Source organism: Amblyomma americanum, chromosome 5, assembly GCF_052857255.1.
Source record: "Amblyomma americanum isolate KBUSLIRL-KWMA chromosome 5, ASM5285725v1, whole genome shotgun sequence".
NCBI classification, from domain to species: domain Eukaryota; kingdom Metazoa; phylum Arthropoda; class Arachnida; order Ixodida; family Ixodidae; genus Amblyomma; species Amblyomma americanum.
This window is the reverse complement of record NC_135501.1, coordinates 61,120,814-61,142,130: the sequence shown is the minus strand read 5'-3', so window position 1 is coordinate 61,142,130 and position 21,317 is coordinate 61,120,814. Positions and strand designations below refer to the sequence as shown.

Below are 21,317 nucleotides of genomic sequence, written 5' to 3'. Positions count from 1 at the left end.
AGCCACGCTCGATATACTCGGCTCTTGCTTTCCGTCTTCCTTCGTGCAGGTTCGGATCCATGTTCCTAGGCACGGGTGCGACCCGAATGGCTTTTCTAATTCCATCCGGGACGTCCCTGTACCTGTCAAGGCGCTCTTGTGTTTCCACCCATATTCTTTTCAGCAGTTCCCGGCCTGTTGGCGTGCCTCGGAGTCTCGTATACTGTGCCCTGATTTGGGCCTCCCTCAGCTCTTGGAAGGTGTTACTAATCCCTAGCTGGAGTAGTTTCTCGTTCGGTGTGTTCCTAGGTAGATGCAGGGCGGTCTTATATGCCTTCCTTAATATTACATCTATCTGTTTCATGTCGGCTTTGGTTGGTATCTGGTAGGACAGCGAATAGGTGACTCGGCTGACTATCAGGCTGCTCACGAGTCTGAGCGTGTCTTCCTCTTTCATGCCGTACCGCCTATGCGAGACTCTGCTGATCATTCTTCCTACCTGCTCTGCTGCTTTACTTATTAGGCTGATGGTGTGGCTGCATTTCCTGCTTCTTTGCAGCCATATACCTAGCACCCTTATCATGTCTTTCTCTGGGATCATCTGCCCTTCCAGGTAGACTTCCAGCTCCGCTTTAGTGGGATGTCTTCCGACTCTCAGCAGCTCCGATTTCTCGGTTGAGCATCTGAGGCCTCTTTCTCTGGTGTACTTCTCCACGCACGCAGCTGCTTCCTGTAGTCTGTCCTCCTTCTCCCCCAGAGAGCCCTCGGTGACCCATACCGTGACATCGTCAGCATACATCGCGTGTTTTATCCCTGGTATCCTCTCGAGTTGCCGCGCAAGCCCGATCATCACAACGTTGAATAATATCGGTGAGATGACCGATCCCTGGGGAGCTCTCTTGCATGGTGTGCCGAAAGGGTCGCTTCTAAGGTCTCCAAGCCAGACTGTCGCAGTTCTATCGCCTAAGAAGGCCCTGACATAATTATGGACTCTTCTTCCGCAGTTGGTGTTATTGATTCCCTCTATGATGGCGTTGTGGCTGACGTTGTCGAAGACCCCCTTTATATCGAGGGCCATGACCACGTTTTCCCCTGCTTTTGGCATCGTGGCTAGAACCTCGTCCTTAAGCTGTATTAGGATGTCTTGGGTGGACAGGTTCGCTCTAAGACCGTACATGCTATCCGGGTATAACCTTCCTCCTTCCAGATGTGTTTGAATCCTTTTGGTGATTATCCTCTCGTAGAGCTTACCTAGACATGATGTTAAGGAAATGGGTCTGAGGTTTTCGATCGATAGCTTTTTGCCTGGCTTTGGTATAATAACCACCATTGCGTGCTTCCACTCTGCCGGAACCGTGTCGGATTGCCAAAGCTTATTGAGGTACACCACTAGCTGGTCTCTGGCGTTGTCGCTGAGATTCCTGATTAGTGAGTTGCTGATTTTGTCTGCTCCCGTTGCCGTGTTCTTTGAGGCCGCTCTTACCAACTCGGTTACCTCTTCCTTGGTGATAGGCCTGTCCATGTATAGATTCTCTTCGCCTTTATACTCTTCCTTGTAGCTTTCTATCTGATCATTCCCGTAGCATTTTATCCTAACTTCTTCTAGCAGCTGTTCCTCGGTTCCATCATATTGATGTACCAGTCTCTGTAGCGACTTGCTGCCTTCGGTTTTGCTTTGGGTTGGGTCCATGAGGGCTCTGAGAATCTGCCACGTCCTAGCCGTGCCTAGCGTGCCACTCAACGAATTACTGAACTGCTGCCAGCCCTGCCTTGCCAGTTGTATTGCATATTGCTCTGCTTTTTCAGTTATCTCAGCGATTTTCCTTTTAAGCGATTTTCCTTTTTTTCCGAAATAGAACAAAAACTATACGTAGCGCAAGTACGTTCTTCCTCGCCCAATACAGCACTTGCAAGAGTTATTCAGCTCATCGTCGCAAGGGTGATCCTCCAGATTTGTCTCCGTGCTTTCGACCCATCCCAGACCGATTTTTGTAGTCATATTATATCATCAGAAAAAAGAGGGCGATGTCATCAGCTTTGGCCAAAATCCTAAATTCACGTTGAACTAGCGATCGAGAAGGGACGATTAGCTGAGTTTCTTATGAGATCAAGCTATAGCTGCTCAAGATTGTGGGGAACTGCACTGCAGTCTCTTTCGTGGGCTTTCCCGCGATGAACCCTGCAGCAACAGCATCGCCTCAAGGGAGGGGCGCATTCCCTTGTTAGTTACCGTAATTAAGAAGTGAGGGTGCCACAGACAGACTGCTTGCTCGGCGAGCGCGGGACACAGCCCACAGCATAACTCTCTTCGCCTTGGACCGTCGGCACGAGCAAGTGTGCCGCTCGCGGCTCCTCTCTTCGCCAGCGGGGCGAAAAAGTGGCGGGGAGACCTGTTCCCGTATCTCGTCCCATGCGGATTGAGAGTATCCCTTGCCCTAGCGTTTGCGAACATTCGCTCGTAACACTGCCTGTTAGTCAGACGACCTCAATTCCTTAGCGTATTTTGTTGCTAGCTGGCGTGATTGTTGTAGCAATAAATACCTGTTGGCGGTAGCCAGTCTGTCGTTCTTTTGTTCCTTCAGAGCAATGTCCGCCGTGGTCGGTGTGCGCTCGGTAGAGTACACGATCACGGGGTGGGGTCCGGGCAGCTTTGAACTGTGTCAGCCGCGGTGAAATGGAGGGAAACGTATTTATCTCCCCTATCAAGACTCAATAAGATATAACAGATAAATTAAGAAAAGAGATGTCACTCAGGTTATTTAAGGAAAAGAGGTGTAGAAAGCTTTTGGTTTTTAGGGAGAACCAGTGTTTCCGCAACTCTACAATCCAAGCCTCTGAATACCGCCTATAAACAGGAGGTTTATAGCAAATGGCGAGATCATGTCTCCTTGCCTGGCACCCTTTATTATTGGAATTTTATTGCTGACTTCACGGAGGACTACGGCAGCCGCGCACCCGCCATAGATATCTCCCAGTATTTTACATGAGGCTCTTCTACACCCTTATTATTATGCCTGCATGACTGCTGAAGTTTCGACTGAGTCAAATGCGTCCTCATAATCAATGGAGGCTGTATATAGGGGTTGGTTACACTCCGTGTATTTGTCTATCACGTAATTGATAGTGTGAATATGGCCTAATGTGGAGTATCCTTTACGAAAGCCTGCCGGATAATTTGGGTGATTGAAGGCTCTGGTTGTCCTGACTCTTTTAACGATTACCTAAGTGTGTTATAGGCAATGCACAATAAGCTGATGAGAGTAATGGGATAACAGTTAAGGGAAAAGAGTTAAGACAGAACACCCATGTAATCTCCAATCCCCTGAGGACGTTGCCTTGCTAAATGACATAGAAGATGAACTGCAAAACATAATAAATAAGCTTTACAGGCAGAACAGTACTGTGGATCTGAAAATTAACATGTAGAAACCCAAAGTAACGTTCGGCACTTTCCGAAGGGAACCGCAGTTTACAACTGGGAATGATGTGGTAGAATTTGTAAGAGAATATGTCTAATTAGGGCAGGTAGTAACCACAGAACCAAATCATGAGTGAAATAACTAGAAAAATTAGAACAAGGTGGATCGCATTCGCCAGGTTCTACGAGACCAAGATTGACAGTGTAAAAATGTCCTTCAAGAGAAACGTATATAACACCTTTATCTTACCGGTACTCACCTATGGGCAGAAACACGGAGGCTAACGATAAGAGTTCCACTGAAGGAATGCGCAGCGAGCTATCGAAAGAAGAACGATAAGTGTAACGTTAAGAGGCAGAAAAAGTCCAGAGTGGGCTAGGGATCAAACATGAATTAATGCCACCCTAGTCAAAGTCAACATAAATGAATGGGTTGGGGCAGCGCATATAATGCGAAGGCAAGATAACTGATGGGGTTTAAGGGTAACAGACTGGATTCCAGTGGAAGGATAGCGTACATGTGTGGTTTAGATAAAGAAGTTTGCCGGGATAGAGTGGGCGCAGCTTACACAGGAGTGTTAGTAGAGAGATACGGGAGAGGGCTTTGTCCTGCAGTGAGCGTAGCCGGGCTGATGACGATGAGGGTTATGAGGAGGCTCTTGTTTGGTGAACATGCGCGGTTTGGGAGTATCGCATATTCTCATGCCATGTTGTAAAGGCAAAGACTCGGCGGGAGGGGAGAGGAGGGGGCTGCCCAAAAGATGCATGTTGGAGATGTGCCTAGGGAGGGGGGGGTGTTGAGTGGCAAGGCGGGTTAGGTCCGACGGAAAGGTATACAGCTGCCAATACAGGACAACTTCCCTTCTCTTAATGTCCGGTAGCATAAAGGGTGCATACGGTGGTCGTGACGGCTCCCGTGCAAGAAATCTACTTAGGAGAAATTCGCGACTGACGCGAGTTTGAGGGCACACCTATTACTCGCATCATGGAGTCTGCGACAATGCCGACGCTGCACTGTTTTATAGATGTAAAGTGCATCAGTTTTTTGCGATATGCAGTGTCTCATCAGAATAATTGCAGCGTATATGTAGCCGATTTATATTAAGTTTGAGTGGGTTTAGTCGTGCGGCTATTGCCATACTTTGCTATCGTTTTGTCGGAGAACAGAAAATTAAAGTGGCTAAAGTGAAGACACCTAGCATTAAATAAATTTTGCATCGTTTATTTTGTAAAGACTTGTCACGGAGAAAAGTAAACTGCCTAACAAGGTTGACCAACACCAATCTACGTTCAGAAATTTTTCGTCGAGAACCCGTCTGAACAAATACGATCTGGTGCGAACAGATTCCTTCCAGCTGAACCCGAAGCTGAACCCATAAGGCGTGCCCTAGCGCGCACCGGAAAATTTTCGTTTCGACACCCTCGTGTTCCCGTCCTTCACCCTTGACTTGTATGCAGTTATAGGTTTTTAGTGTGAAAACACAAATAAACTAGGTTTTCGCTCACTGGGATAATAAACATGGGACATCGATGGACAGATCCAAGCTCACCATGATGACAAAAATGGGCTGAGAGCTGAGCTCGAGTGTTCAGGTGCACGCTGACTAAAATAACAGTTATCTGCACAAAACTATAGGACCAAGCTTACCAAGACAATAAAATATGCGAAAAGCGCACCGGCCTAATCTAAGTCAAAATTTTCCAGCATAATAGTGTGCGCAAAGGGGACCTGCACAACCATTGCAAATGAAATATGCACAAAATATGCACAGAGTTGGCCTAGACTGTCCTGCTCTAAGCTCAACAGCATGAGAAATGTGCAAAGAGGTTACCTGGCAAGTAGCCAAGTATAAGCTCCCAGTCATATAAACATCTATACCTGCAGACGTGGAATCCAGTTGAGGTCCTCAGTCACGATTAAAGCATAATTAGGCAAGACTGGGCCTCGACAGCGATCTTGGAACAAGCTCATCAGAATAAATAAAACGTGCACGCAGCAGACACGCACATCAGCCACGCTCGCTTCACATCAGTCCACGTCCACCTTCATCAAGATAACAAAACTTTGCACTTCGCTTACGTGGGAAACAATCCAGGTCCATCATCCCCAGGATACAAATCTGCAGACCTGGGCTTGACAGCAACAGGTCGAAACTTCTTAGGATAACAAAAAATGTGCGCACAGCTTCCCTGTACAACAATCTGGGTCCAAGGTCACAGGAATAACAAAAAGGTTCAAATTAAATTCAGGGTAGGCAGCCAGCTATGGAAAGGTAAATGATAGGTGTACCGTTAAAAGGCAGGAGGCGAGAAGAGCGGGTCAGGAAAATGAACGAGGGTTAAGGCGAAATGATCAATAAATTAAAGCACAAAATTGCTAACGCCATGCGAATCCTCAAGAGGATCACTAGCAGAAGAAACGGAATGAGGAAGGCGAGTCTCACACGACTCAAACACTCTTTCGCCACGAGCCATATTGCGCACGTCGTGGCATTCCACATCTGGTACAAGGGAGAAGAAGCCAAGATCAACGTCTTCATCCGCAGGGTGCACAAGATAGTACTGGGTCTACCCAAATTCACCAGCCCGCAACGCTTGCTCCAGCTCGGGATTCACAACACGCTTAGCGAAATCGCCGAGGCGCAGCGCACTTCACAACTAGAAAGATTAGCGGGCATGAGAGCAGGACGCCAGATCATGGAAAGTGTCGGCATCTGTTACCATGCACAACAATGCCAGAAAGTCGCTGTTCCAGACGCGATCAGACAAACTCTAACAGTCGACCCGACTCCACGGAACGTCCACCCAGAACACAACCGGGGAAGAAGAGTGGCCAAGGCCAGAGCTCTCCTACACAGCCACGGAGATGAAACAGGGACAAGGTTCGTTGACGCCGCGGAATACGCAGAACGCTCGCGATTCGCGGTTGTGGTCGTCGATTCGAGTGGCGAAACGCGCATAACGGCAAGTGTAGCGTGCGAGCGCGCAGAAGAGCAGGAAGCGGCGGTGGCCCTCGCCCTCACGGATCCGACGAGCACCACATTTCTCTGCGACTCGCGACAAACGGTCAAAAATTTTGCCAAAAGATGGATCTCACAGACAGCGGCCCGAATCGTGAGCAATCGAAAATTCCAGTGGGAGGAAGCTTTTCAAACCAGAATCCAGTGGTTCCAGGCGTACATGGGAGAAGTATCGGATACATATCGCAACTGTAACGAGACGACACACGCCAAGGCGCGCGAGCTCGCGAATCGCACCGGCGACCGTCGTCCATGGGACAGCACCAAAGACAGTTTGACCACATACAACGAAATTACAAAGGCCCTCTGCCTGGCCCGCCGAACCTTCCCTCCGCCCAACGACAAGCTGGACAGGGCCCACGCGGTGGCCCTCAGACAACTGCAGACGCTCATGTACTCCAACCCTACACAATACCACAGACTGTACACCGGAACATACCCGACAAATATATGCAAGGTCTGCCACACTGCTATAGCAACTTTACCCCACATGCTCTGGGACTGTAGCAAGGACCCTGACGGTGCTAACTCCGTAACCCTCCCGCCGCGGTGCGCCGCTGCCTTGCGCAGCCCCAGCCTCGGTGACCAACTCTGGGCCGACCAGAAGGCCCGCCAGGTGACGGCGAGCAACACCTCGACTTCCCCACGTGGGAGACCTAAGGCCCCGTCGGCGAAAGTTCTGCAGGACTTTTTTAATAAAGTTGTTACCAACTTAACGACATTCTAGTCGAAATAAAGTAGATGTGGGCTGGGCTGAGAAATACGAAGGCAAGATTCCAGATGATCTCTAAGAGTAACAGACTGGGTTCCAGAGAAGACAAGCATAGCAGGGGCGGCAGAAAATTAGGTGGGCGAATGAGATTAGGAAGTTTGCGAGATCAAGTGGCAGCAGCTGGCACGGGACAGGGTTAATTGGATATAAATGAAACTGACCTTTTATCTTGCAGTGAGCCTGCTCAGGAGGGTACACGATGATGAGGGTAATGAACGCGTTTGACGGGCACAGTTCTCTTATCGCTGGTGTTCTCTCCCGGACTGTGCGTGCGCTAAACTGAGGCGTTCGAATCGTGCGAGTGGGTGGCGTGATCCAGTCCGTCAATCACCGAGTTGTTCAATTTTTTTTAGGGGAATCCCCCAAGTTGGATTCCCCACTTTGGGGGATTCCCCTACAAAATATTTGCCTAACACTGTTCCCACTTCGAGTTATTGATCAATTCGCTCTCGCCCTACCATAAGCTTACCGTCCCAGTTAGCTCAGTTGGTAGAGCGACTGCTTCGGTGACGAGGCGGTCCCGGGTTCGGACCCCGGACAAGGACAAATTTTTCTTCAACTACGAAGTTTCTGAGAAAGGTGTATAGCTTTGCTTTGTAGCCGTAAGGCTGCGCTTGGGAGGAAGGCAATGAGTAATTGCTCCCTTATAACAATCACCGAGTTACACGCTGTATCCACGCTCCACGTTCCCGGTGCACTCCAGCAATCACAATGCGACATGCTGTACCTCTATGTAATCTTTCCACTCCGCCAACCGTCGCCGCATAGTCTCTCTTCGTCTTCACTTCCCTCCCCCTCTCCTCTGAAAACAGAGAGATTTTCCTCTCTCCAACTTGCCACGTCGGAAGTTACGTTTAGACGAAGTGACGCACGGGCAAATTTTGAGACATACGGGTTCTTATGCTTCTGCATTAAAACGATTATAAAGGAGGGGAATAAAAAATAGAACAAGAAGGATAGCCTGAACAAAAAAAGCTCACAGTGTGTGAGCTACGCCGCGTATTGTGCTGCATTCAGTCGAAGACGTGTTGAATGAGTGCACTGCAGAATGTTTTGCCATTTCGCAATATATTTGCAAACGCCATCTCTCTGTTGCCATTGGCAAGCAACAGTCGGTGGGATTCCTAAGCAATCAGGAGCAGCTGATTTGCCGCGGTTGTCCGTGCAAAGATTTCCAGGCTTCAAAACAGATTGAAAAACCTGCAAGACTTTTTAAGGGCAGTCTTGCAGCAAACTTCTTAAAATGGCCCCTATATTATTGAAACTGCATGGACTTCGACACTTCTGCAGGCCACGTGGCGAGGACAACTTGCCAGAAGTCCTGAGCTGAGACGGGTGGCCTTCTAAGATGAGTATGCTGTTGTTTGCTACCACTCTGCTCGTGGGCGTTTCGCAAGCGGCTCTGCTGGGGAACTCTTCGGGCTCAACTTTGATGTCAGGTATGAATGCCTCGCGAGCATTGGATAGATAGCTCCTCTACAGAAAGTGCAACAGAGAGAGGTAGGCGTCCGGAAGTCACGATAACCTTATTACTCCTTAAAAATATAGTTAAGTAGCATTTGCGTTTATCAGCATTAAAGCAGAAACGATAACATTAATTGAAAACCGTAAGAAGCTGATCAAACCTTGGCCTAACGCAGTGGCTCTGCTATATCACTAAAACCAGGAAGGACTACCTTAATTTGCTTCAAGAAATCTTTGAATACTGTCGTCCCCATCATCATCAGCCTGGCTACGTCCACTGTAGAACGAAGGCCTCCACCTTATCTCTCCAATTACCCTTTCCTGCGCCAGCTATGGCAGCCCTATTCCAGCAAAATTCTTAATCTCATTCGCCTGCATACCTTTCTGTCGCCCCCTGCTACGCCTTCCTTCCTTTAGAATTCAGTCTCTTACAATAAACGACCCATTTCTTCCTCTGTATTTCTACTAGAATCTCATTAACCCATATTGAATCCCTGAGCCATTCTGCTCTGTTCCTGTCTCTTAACAATACACCTATCATTTTTCTTTTAGAAAATAGGTAAAAACAAACTGAGGCGGAATGAACGTCACCAGATAACGCGGTCGTACATTGGTTCGATGTTCAGTTTTATAACAGAGCAATTCTCTTCAATAACTACTGCGACCAGACGCTCTAACACTATGCACCTCTTTCGACAGTTTTGGATGTCCTAATAATTTCCCTCCAGATATGCTCCGGCGCTCACGGGCGGAGTTCTTCTAGCACATGTAAGACTTGCGACAGCACCTTCGAAGGTGCTAACGACTGAATAAAACCGCTCCCTTCGTACGATAAAGTAGCAACTAGCTCAACCAACAGCGACTCTTCGAAAGCGTTGCTCTCGCCGTCCAAGTTGTATCACGGTTACAAAAAGCTTGCAAGCAGCTGAAGCAGTGCGCCGATCAAGACGTTCACATGAAGGCAGCTGCTCTTAAGCAATGCAGCAGCGACATAAGGACGGCGGAACGACTGGGAGCTTGTATATTACCGGCCGCTGTTACAGGATGCAGTAGATTTATTTTCATCCATTCTGATTGATTTTCATTCATTCCATGCTCGTCTAATGAGCAGTGTTTACTCTGGCTCAATAAACAAGAATCCAGCCGAAGAGAAATAATCATTTGTGAATCTATCGATTTTATTAAGGCTTCAATGGCGGCGCTAAAAACTAAGCAAATAAAAAAGATAATAAGCCTGACAAAGATTTCATGTCTGTGCTTCATGGCGTCCAAGTCCTTGGGCTACAGTTTTAATCATAATGAAAATACCTGCAAAAAAACGAGGGATTTAATCAACTATCATAATTTCTTGTCTATACACAAATTTTGATTGCCTCTAGACAAAAACGAAAACGTCAATTCCGGGTGGCGGCCCTAGTTGGCCTCCAATATTTCTCTATATAAAAAGTTAAGAAATCTGCCGATCTTCCGTATGTAGCAGTTAGTTCCGAGCGTCAATGTTATGTCCAAGTAGTTTTTTACATCAGCTTCAGTCGCAAAACATGCAGTTAAAGTATGCTATTATCTTCTTGGCTTTTCAGGAGCAACCGTTTGCAACACGAAGGTCTGCAGAGAACGAGGTAAGATATTTTTTATGCGTCATGAAAAAAGGTATCACAGAACAATACGAAAATAATCTGGTGAACATCTCTGGTTCCGCGTAAGCAACATTGCTCAATTGGGGAAAATGGCTGCGGTCGTACTTTGGAGTGTTGGGTGTAATACTCGCGTTGGTCAAGTGTCGGTTTTTAGATGACATAGCATTGCTTAGCGTCTCTCCCAAGGATTTTCGTCTGCAGTTTAAATAACGGCGGTTATACGCTGCGTTAAAAACGGGAAACCGCTTGAATTTACTTTACCAATTTTGTCCTATAGAATGAATATAGAGAAAAAGTGGATTTTTTCCGCTGTCTATGCGCTGATGTTATTACATCGCCTGTTCCATGTTCGGACAGTGCTCTTCGTGCCTAGCCAGTGCCGTGCCAGTTAGGTGACAAATATCTCCCTGAAAAAAAAGTGGGAAAACAAGACGCGACGGCGTGCGAAAAAAACAATCACACAAACGTAGCTAAAAATTTTTGATTAAATATTGCGCCATCACTGAGAATCAGTCGGAAATTGAACGGAATGTTGAAGGCAACTCACTAAAGTTCGCGCAATTTTTTGTAACAAAGACCCCATTCATAACGACAGGAGGGCTCTAATATTGAAGCTATTGCGCATTTCATCGAAGACACGACCGGAATTTCTCCAAATTTTGTGTTCGCTTGACCACACTTGGGAACTTATTACTTGTTACATAGTTTTCAGTCTTACGTAAATTGTGAAAGAACTAATTCAGTGAGTGGCTCAGTGACATTTTCGTGTTTGTCAATGTCGCAGTATTTTACAGCCTGTATAGTAATGAACTGATTCGAGTTGTATACGGTGCCATTATTTTTTTATTTCCCTCTGTTTCGCTTCATACACCGCTTCCAGAGTTCTCTATTCGCCAACACCTCAAACTCAGCGATGGCCGTGGCACGGCTTCTCTGGAGCAGAAATTCAGTACGGTAGGAAATGCTAAATCATGAAAATTAAGAAAAGAAAAAGACGGTTGCGAGTGTGCAAAGCGAGTGTTCGAACTTGACATATGGTGCAAATCAGAAAACATTTAAGGGATAGACCATGCAGCTCAGCGGCGTAGCCAGGGCAGGTGTTTTGGTGTCAGAACACACCCCGAAATTTTCTGAGCGGATCGTATCTCTCCCCCCTCCTCCTTCTGGCCTTTTTTCTCTCATTGGATTTACACACCTCATCTATATATTAAAATGTAAAACCGAAAATAACAACAGTGTCGGTTCATTCTCGAGAATGATGTACGTTGACACTGTTCTATAACAGAAAGCGGAAGTTACTGCAGAAATGGGTCACTCTTCTTTGCCATCGCGCGACGCATGGCACGCCGCGAAATCACGGCCGCGCACTCCTGGGTTCACGCCAAGAGGGGACGACCGTGTACATTATGACGGTTGTGGTATGAATATACTGTCTACTCTGAGCACTTTCAAGTGCGACCGTTGTATCGCCTTTTGACAGCTGTAGCTGTAAGCTACAAGACCAGTTATAGCGTTTGCTCTTGCGGAACGAGCGTGAGGGCGCTCGTGGCAACCGTAAGAAGTCAGCAGGAACATGTGATCACCAGGAAAGATTACCTTCGAAAAGTCAAAATTCATGGTCCAAAATTCTCCTGCTGATTGCTCGCATCATTCTTAAGAAGGACGCAGAACTGAAATTCCAGAGAACCGGCATGTCGTCTGCATAAACTACATGAGCATCAACAGAGCTGTTTTTTTCTGATTGCATCGTTCCTCCTGGCTACGCAATGCTTAGGTGGGCTTAAAACTTCCGTGGTGGTGACGTGGCCGTTATTGTGAAGTTCTCTCTTTCGGTATCGATTACTGCGAGCAAAACGCCAAAGTCGCTATGGTGTGAAATTATGTTTCCTGGTGCTGCGTACCCCTTAGGAGTGATTTACAGGCCGTCAAATTCTTTACCTGCCTTTCTTGATAAGGTAAATGCGTTCCTGTGCGGTCATGCAACTTGAAAGGCCCGCCTGATAATGACATGATTTCCAGTTGCCTCATATTGACTGGGGATTGAGTTCTGCTAGGCATTCAGAAAGTTCAAGCGCTGAAAAATTAGTGGATCTCACATTCTTTCACAATTTAAGGCAGATCGTTTTAACTTGCAGCCTCCTCGGATAACATCTAAATCACAGTCATTGCTAGAGTAGGTGTCCTTTTCAAATAAAATACCCGATATTTGAAGTAAAGATCACAGATGGCATATCTGATGCTAAAATTATTTTTCTAGATGTGCTCATTTGCGGAAATTTTCCTGTAAAACATGTCCTTGAGTTGAAATTAAAGAGTTCAGAATGGCTGACAATACGTCCATCCTGGATTATTTAAAAACTTATTTTCGGTGATTTTAAAATAGCCTCCGAAAACGAATTTGCTGAAGTAATATGGCAGCGTCTTAAAATTTTTATCCAACTTGTGCTGATCAGTATGTTCCGACTAGACAAAAGAAAAAGAAGCAGCGTAACGGATGGGATACCAGGGGTATTGCTCACACGAAATGCCAGTTGAAAAGATTGCCTAAAAAAAGCTAACTCAAACAGCGAACGCGCATTACGTCATGGAATAAAAACGATCCTTTCGCCACAAAGGATATATCTTTTAACCAAACTTTTACTGGTTTTTAGAAGTATTCCTGAAATATTTACTGAAAAAATGACTGTTAGCTCATCGCTTACCGCCTCTGCCATCAATATACTTCTTTTTAAAAGTGACAAACATTCATGAATAAGCATCGGTCTGTGTCGCTGACTTCAGTCTACTGCAAGACATTGCTCATGTCATTGAGAATCATATTAACAACCGGACTGCTTTCTGAATGCCACTATCAGGTCCCACTATAGGCCTTTCTACCGTGACAACTAACCGAGGATATACGTGACCTTTCGAAAGTTATAGGTGACCGTAGGCAGAGTGGTTTTGCGTGGATTTTGCGAAAGCCTTTGTCAAGGTCATCGTAAAAAACTGCTGAGACGAAAAAGGCTGGATTTAAAGAAGATGTTTTGAAATGGATTAAAGAGTTGTTTTTTTTTCAAATCGCAAATGAGCGGTACGTGTTTACAGTTGCGAGCCTGGATTTTTGGAAACAAATTCCGGTGTGCCACAGTGTTCTGTGCTGAAACTAGCGCTGTTTCTGGTTTGCATTAAAAATTTAGTAGCTGCTGTTGGAGCTTCTGTGAAGATAAAGCTGTTATGCAGGTGATCACCACATTTATGCGCCTGTAACTTCTGTAAATACCAGAATAAGGTTAATCAAAACCTTTACGCTTTTGCACTGTGGTACGATAAATGAGAAATGAAAATTGACTTCAGAAAGGACACTTATGCCTATATAACCAATAAAAAGAAGGTAATTTATGTTCTGTACAATATTGAAGGTCAGAATTTGGTTAACGTTGGTACATTGAAGTATATCAGGCTGTCAACTTTTCACGATCTAAGTTGGCGCAATCATGCTGAAAATGCGTGGGTGGGAGCACACAAAAAATTATTTCCGAAGAGCAAAGATGGGGAGGGAACGAAAGGTGTCAAACTATAATCACACAAATCTCTCATAATGGCTTTTCTAGAATCTGCAACAGTTGAATGGGCCCGAAAATTCGTTCAGCCAGAAAAAGAAGTTTCAACGACTTGCGGTGAAATTTATTTGTTCAAATCATAGATGAAAAGGGTCAGTAACTGACATTTTAAACTCATGCGCTCTACAGTTACTTGAAACGATATGCAAAAAGAAGAGAATAAAATCATCGTACAAAATAATAATGGTGAAATTAAGATTATTAAGAACGTATATTTGCAGCCTCCAGGTATATTGAAGTCCCGCCTTAATCATCAAAAAAGCGGTCCGACCAACATAACCCCAAATAGCGTCTTCCGTTTCTCTTCTTTTTTTATGTATAGAACTGTGCAACAAATTTTGCTTGCTTTCATTCATTCATTCATAAATGGTGTAAGTCTTCAACTCTTGCAGCATTTATGAATGTCATTAAAAAGCCTGTTTATAATGAGGCCGGTGTGAATGATCATGCATCTAAATGTCGCTGATTTCTTTTATATACCGGGCAGAGGACAATGGTGAGAATTGTCTAAGATATTTGTCACTGTTATTACGTACGTTTTGGAAATGTGTGATGTTTATTCTTGTATTTTTCATTTCCACTCCCTGTAAAAGCCCTCAAACGTGGGTTGACAGTGTTAATATATAAAAATAAATAATGTCATGGTTGCATAGCTAAATCTGCAATGCGACTGCGTAACTTATGTTTATCTGAATACGGCAACCATAGCATTGGCTTATTGTAAACGTTTTTGCAAGATGTACACCTTTTCGGTTTGGAATAAATAAAAATTGAAAATTAGTTCTTGAGGAAAAGGAAATGGCGCAGTAATTGTCTCACGTATCTCGATGGACACCGGAACCGCACTGTAAGGGAAGCAAGGAAGGTGGGGGTGAAAGAAAAAAAGGCGCCTTATTGGAGGGCGCCGGAATAATGTCAACCCCTGGGGTTCGTGAACGTGCACCGACACCGCACCGCACAAAGGCGCCTTTGCGTTTTGCCTCCATCGAAACGTGGCCGGCGCGGCCGGGATCGAACCCGGGAACTCCGGCTCAGTAGACGGCGACTTAACCACGTTCAACAACCGAAAAGCGTTAAGAAAACTTTCGCATCAAGAAAGTAAACTTACTTTTCACTTGTGCATATTCTCCTGAAGCCGCTAAACTCATTTTTATTTACTGAGCACGGTTTTCCAGCAAAAGTGATAAAGAAGATGCTGAGCATGACAGTGAGCCCCTGCGAAGACTTTTACGACTTCGTGTGCAAAGAATGGAAGAAATTGAACCCCATTCCATGTGACAGACCTACTCACGGGACTTTCAAGGAAGTAGCAGAGATAGTCACCAACGACTTGAGAGGTGAGAACCGTAGTATTACGAGAGCCCTTGAATAGTTTTCTGGTCATAAATGTTTCGCACAACTTTATTGGGGAGCTTTGTGCGGTGCCAGGATTGGCCGCGTTGCGGTGCAAGCGGTCGCGTGGGGCCATAAGGGAAGTTGCCTACCGTTGGCAGTTATTTGATGCCCTGGCATCGTGAGGAATTGACACGGAATTACTTCACTTTGTGTAGTGCGTGTGAAATGCTGCTTGGGATCGTAACGACAAATGCCGAGGGCAGTGGTGCATCGCTTATGCGCTGCACTGCTGCGCCAGAAGTGGTATCAGGACTAGCAGCTATATATGAATGCCAAGATATATGAATTCCGCATTAACGTTTCGCGTGATAGTGTTATGTCGGAGCTGATGTGCCCCCTCCTCTTCCCAGATTTCTTACAAACACTGCTTAAAGATTAAGACCGTGCGATGTATTGACCGCGGAGGTCTTTTCGAATAAGCTGCTCGCCCGTGCGGCTTATGCGCCCCGTATTCTGGCTCAGGAAACTATTACATGCTCTCACTATATGATGCTTCCCCACGGTAGCATATGCCACCTCTTGTGGAATAGCACTGACTTCGGCACCGAGCGTTCCGAGGTCCGAGCCTATCGCTGAATTACTGCTGTCTTCTAACAACTGATTCTCATGTCTAAATTGTGTTTACCATATATGGCTCCCTTGGTGGCCCGATCAGAGCGACGTGAAGTAATTGGCGATCGTGAAAACTACAGATTTTGTCTTCTCCTTGTTAGCCCCTACATGGCCATTCGCTTTTCTAACATAATAAAGGATCGTCAACTCCACTCAACAGAAGTTTTCCAGAGACAACAATTTTGGCAGGTGTCATCGTCGACACCAAATGTTTTATTTCTTTGCTAACCGCCCCCTCGTCTGAGTTCGGTTTTTGTCTTCGCTGCCTTCTCTCTCATGTGTTTCTCATCCTTCTCCATCACCTGCGCCTTCTTTGTCGCGGCGCAGGTGGAGAGGAGAGAGAGCTTTGGTCGGCCAGCGCAACGGAAAAGGTCTTGCACTAGCGCGTCTTCTTTGTGCACTGCATATCATATCTCTGTTCGCTTTTCCTGTAAAAATTTCGCACAGCGCCCAGCATGTCGTTGTATTCACCAAAGCGCCGTAGTTAATTAAGTGCGGCGAGATTTTTACGTCGTTCGACTTGTTACTAAAATTGAATCTTATTTTAGCTAGTCGCTGATTCCGTAACCCTTCAAAACTACATTAGAGCAATTGGCCATTGAGCATATGGGTTCAAGTTTCAGTATTTATGTCGGCCAGTCCGTTCACGGTAGCGCGCAACAACTGAAAATTCATTTCAATTCTTTATATACCAAAATACTGGACGGTCTCCAGGGCTAAATGTTGCTTCCTACAACTTGACTGGGCCCTGGAGCCTTTTACAAGGCGGCAGCAGACACTGATGACAGAGTACGGTAACATCAATTGCCACACTGTGTAGTAGGAGGCATCCGAAAATACAGACCTGCTGCAAGATTTATAGTAACAATCGATTGTTCACATTTACAATTGCGTAATGTGTACTCCTAGCTCTTTTAGTGATTTGAAGGCTATCTGTGTTTATTTAATAAGGCCACCAAATTGTGTTTAATGATTACAGTTTGTACTAGCCAGGGTTTGGAAATTCGGGGTAAAGAAGGAGTAGCTTTAGGTTGCAGCAAAACCCTTGAACGAAGGAAACTCTGGCTGCCATACTGAGAAAAATGGAAAATATGTAACAAGCGGTGTTCACAGTGATGGTCAAAACTAATAATGCTGTATTTTGCGAACAGACGTGTTCTCGTAGACTGACGACCAATATTAGCTAAGTAGAGGATGTGTCTTTTTTGCAGAACTCTTATGTTTTCAATATTTGCTCTTGTGGTGCTTGCCCACACCAAACTGCAGTAGCTCACATGCGGGGCAAAAATGCTATGCACAACTGAATTTTTACTTTTTGCGACAGAACAGTACGACATCGCGATATAGCTCCAGTCACTGAAGAGATTTTTTTAAAGCCTAGTTAACATGAGTGTCTGTACTCAAATGGCAGTAAAAATAGACACAGAAAACTTTGTGAGTTTCCACGAGATAAATATTTTTATGCTGAATCTTTGAAGAATTTTCTAGAATGAATTTCTTATTACTGGCTCGAAATAAAATATCTTGTTTTCTGGGTGTTTATTTTATGCGATTTAATTGTGACGAGGCAGACAATTTTTTCAAGTAGATCATTACAATGTAACACAAGGGCATTAGGCTCATTACCAAAAATAAGCACAGTACTGTCATCAGCATATGTAATGAACGGAACACTGTTGTCAATATGAACTATGTCATTTATGTATAAGTTAAACAGGAGCGAGCCTAATACAGGCAAGTTTGGCCATTCACAAACTGACTCCACAGAAACTGCCCAATACGTGTACTTCCACCTTTCTCCACTTGCTTTCCTATCACAGCCAAAATATAACTTTCGCCTGTGAAGCAACTGCGGTACAACGCTGTCAAACGGCCAGTTTTGTGCTCGCGAATTTAATGACAACAGCACCGGTGCCGTAGTGTAAGAAAAGTGTATTTAAAAAACTTCATTTTTTGCGTCATGTTCATTTGGTTTAGATGTATTTTTTAATTGGACTGAACCTAATCACACGTGCTTTAAACTCAAAGTAAAAAAAAAATTATGCCTTTGCGTTTCTGGGACTACCATCTACACCTCCGTGTGAACAGAGGAAAGCTTTGGCGAACTTCCTATGCCGTAAAAATTTGGCGTGTCAGTTCCCTCAACGGTCGGGGCAAATCATTCATTCAGAACAGTGAGCTTTTTTTTTCACGCCTAGCGTGAACATTGCTCCTCGCCGATGGCAAAGTGGCAGCAGGTGTGTTTGATACATGCAATTTGTATTTCAGAAATTCTAAGCAACTTATCACACCATGAAGGGAAGAAACAAAGCATCACTGAAAAACTTGGAATTGCTTACAAATCTTGCGTGGCGAACGGTAAGCGGTATGAACGCACACTAGTTATTTTAAGAGGGTTATGATGTGTCGGTTGTTTCCTATTATACCTCTCGAGAACAGCAGCACATTCATATGATGCGCCCACATGCCAGTGCCAGTGCACATGCAAAGTACATCGTCAAGGCTGGTCCTGGGCTTAAGAATTTCTATTACGCATTCGAGAAAAAATTACGTGGTATATTTTGCCTGAAGCGACATAAGCTTAATGAAATGCAGTAGTGAAGGATCCTGCATCGTCCGTCACTGGACGCGATTTTCAATAAAAATCCAGGTACTTGTTTGAATTACTATAAATTTTGCCGCCATGCTAGAGCATTCAACCCGAGGCCTCCTCCCCAGCAGCACAAGACGATAACCTTGACTTGTGGGCGCCTTCGACCGCCATTATTTGTAGTGAACATACGAGAATTTTGTTAGAAAAGTAACATCCGACAACGTTCATATGTCTGCAGTAGCGAACATTTCGCCCTTTTGCCACATTACTTCCAGAAATAAATTGGTATATCAACGATGCTCTCACTGAGCGATGTTGTTGGAAATCACGGGGTTGCAGCGGAGTGCCAGAAAAAGAGAACCAGCGTAGCAGCCATTCGGAACAGAACTGCACCTGATGTGGTTGTTGTTAGCCTCTGCTTCCGCACACAGCACGCGCCGCTCATGTTTACTCTTCTTTTCTTCACAGCCAGCACCAAGGCACCGGCAGTGAGCGCTGGTCTCAGAGCCTCTGCGGTGCGGCGTAGGTGGTAGGAGAGTGAACACTCTTCTCGGGGACAGCAAAAGCGTGTGTACGTTAGACGTAGACATGCAGCACTGGTGCACTTGTACGAGAAAGCAAAGGGGGCTGTTTTCGAAACAACAAATATTAATCCGGTCGGCAGCATTTCGTAAAATTTTTTCCAGTAGATTTTTTTTTATTTCGCAATTTTCCTAAGAAGACATAATTTGGGTACGCTGTACAATGGGAAATAATGTAAGGTATCTTCAAGCAGAAAGTGGTGAAGGCTCCTGCTATAATTTTTGTCGGTAAACCACGTGGAGAAATAAATACCCCTCCCTTATCACAGTTAGTCTAATTTCTAAGTCCAAGTTTTGTAAGTTAGTCTAAGTGCATCATTGCCTCCTGGATTGAGAACAAAAGCAAGTTCCAGCCGAGTCCACCTGGGCGACCGGCAGCTGTGTGTTCATGGTGCACACGGGCAGCACTTGGCTGATTCCATTACACCTTTTCCAAAGTTGCTCTCTCATTTCCTGTGAAATCTGTGTCCTTGAAGCCTTTGTCTCTGCACAAGTCCACAGCAGGTCACGAACATCCACCTCTGCAGCCGGTGTGCAGTACCTTGGGTCCTGCGTCTTCTTGAGCGCACCATCGGCACGTGACTGACGGGGTAAAGGCCGCCCCAGCCCTTATCCTTCTAAGTGATATCTCCTCCAATTCCGATATTTTATAAAGGCGACGAAATTAGGGGAACGAGGGCACGTGTGGTTTTTTTTAAAGAAGCTGCTAAGATTGGGAGAGTGCAGTGGGCACCAAATAGGAGCCTAATGGGGGATGCATAAGTGTTTGGAACTTGGTGTGTTAGGTTGGCCATTTCCTCTGCTCAGTGTTCTGTGCATTTTCTTGCCTCCAGTGTACCTGGATGCGTATCTTTGTTTTGTTACTGAGTGCAGAGGAGGTAGGGCTTTGATGGATCAGTGTCGGGGTCATCCCCAATTCCTGCCGTCATTCGGAAGTGGCCTCAGTACCGCGATTCCTTTTGTCAGCCTGGGTGTCCGGCATGTAAACGCGAGGACATTCAAGCCGACATTCACCACTTAGTGTTGGATGGCCCTGCTCTCAAGCCTACAAGGATCCGGCACCTGATGGTAGCGGGTCCTTTACCGAGCAACCCTGCTTCATATTTTGCCTGGACGCAGGGACCATACCATCGCTCACTACTGGACTTCATAAAAGCAGCTAACCTTTTTTCATTACTTTAATCATTACAGCATCTTTCGTCACACTTTTGGCCATTGATTCGCTCGGGTAAAAAATCCCGCTTTAACAAAAGTTGCTTTACGGTGGTTAAAGGGTCCGTGTAGATATGGGCTTCTGTTATCATCATCCGTAGCAGCAGTAGCCTGACTACACTCACTGCAGGGCAAAGGCCTCTCCCATGTCTCTCCAATTAATACTTTCCTTTGCAAGCTGCGCTGACCCTATCCCTACAAACTTCAAGAACTCATCCGCCCACCTAACGTTCTGCCCTTCCTGCTGCGCTTGCTTTCTCTTGGAATCCATTCCGTTACTCTTAGGGAACAGTGGTTGTCTTCGCTGTACATGCCCTGCCCAAGCCCATTTCTTCTTCTTGATTTCGACTAGGATATCATTAACACGCGTTTGTACGCTTACCAACTCTGCCCGCTTCGGGTTTTTTGACGTTACACCTAAAGTATTTCTTTTCAATGGCTCCCTAAGCTCACTTTAACTTAAGCTGAACCCTTTTCGTTAATCTCCATGTTTGTGCCCCATAGGTGAGTACTGGAAAGAAATAGCTCCTGTACACTTTTCCTTTGAGGAATATTCGTAAACTTCTATTCATGATCTGAGAGAACGTGCTATATGCGCTCCACCTCGTCCTTATCCTTCTAGTTATTTCCCTCTCACTATCCGTATCAGCTGTTAATACCTGCCCTAAGTAGACGTATTCATTTACCTCTTCCAGCACCTAGCTACCAATTGTGAACTGCTGCTTCCTTGCTAGACTTTTGAACATTGCTTTGGTTTTCTCCATGTTAATTTTGAGATCTACCATTCTGCTCTGTCTAACTCATTGATCATGGTTTGCAATCATTTCCTGAGTGACTCAGCAAGGCAATGTCATCAGCTAATCACAGATTATTTAGGTATTCTCTATTAGCAGCTATCCCTAACTGTTCACAATTCAGGCCTCGGAATACCGCCTGTAAACAGTCGGTGAATAGCATTGGCGATATCGTGTCTTCGTGCCTGAAGCCCTGTCTTATTAGAATTTTATTGCTGACTTTATGCACAACTATGGT

At 45.4% G+C, this 21,317-nt stretch overlaps 1 protein-coding gene across 4 annotated transcripts in view; it reads left to right on the top strand.

Annotated features, from left to right (window-relative positions):
• LOC144134734 (neprilysin-1-like) overlaps positions 1-21,317 on the top strand; it is a 147,814-nt gene that overhangs the window by 67,157 nt on the left and 59,340 nt on the right. For 3 of the 4 annotated variants that reach the window (XM_077667576.1, XM_077667577.1, XM_077667575.1), the window contains 4 exons: positions 8,480-8,628; positions 10,234-10,272; positions 15,068-15,229; positions 18,168-18,257. In XM_077667576.1, the coding sequence (XP_077523702.1) occupies positions 8,538-8,628; positions 10,234-10,272; positions 15,068-15,229; positions 18,168-18,257 (382 nt within the window). In that variant the 5' untranslated portion in view covers positions 8,480-8,537. The remainder of the gene's footprint in view (positions 1-8,479; positions 8,629-10,233; positions 10,273-15,067; positions 15,230-18,167; positions 18,258-21,317) is intronic. The other variant, XM_077667578.1, reaches the window with a different exon arrangement.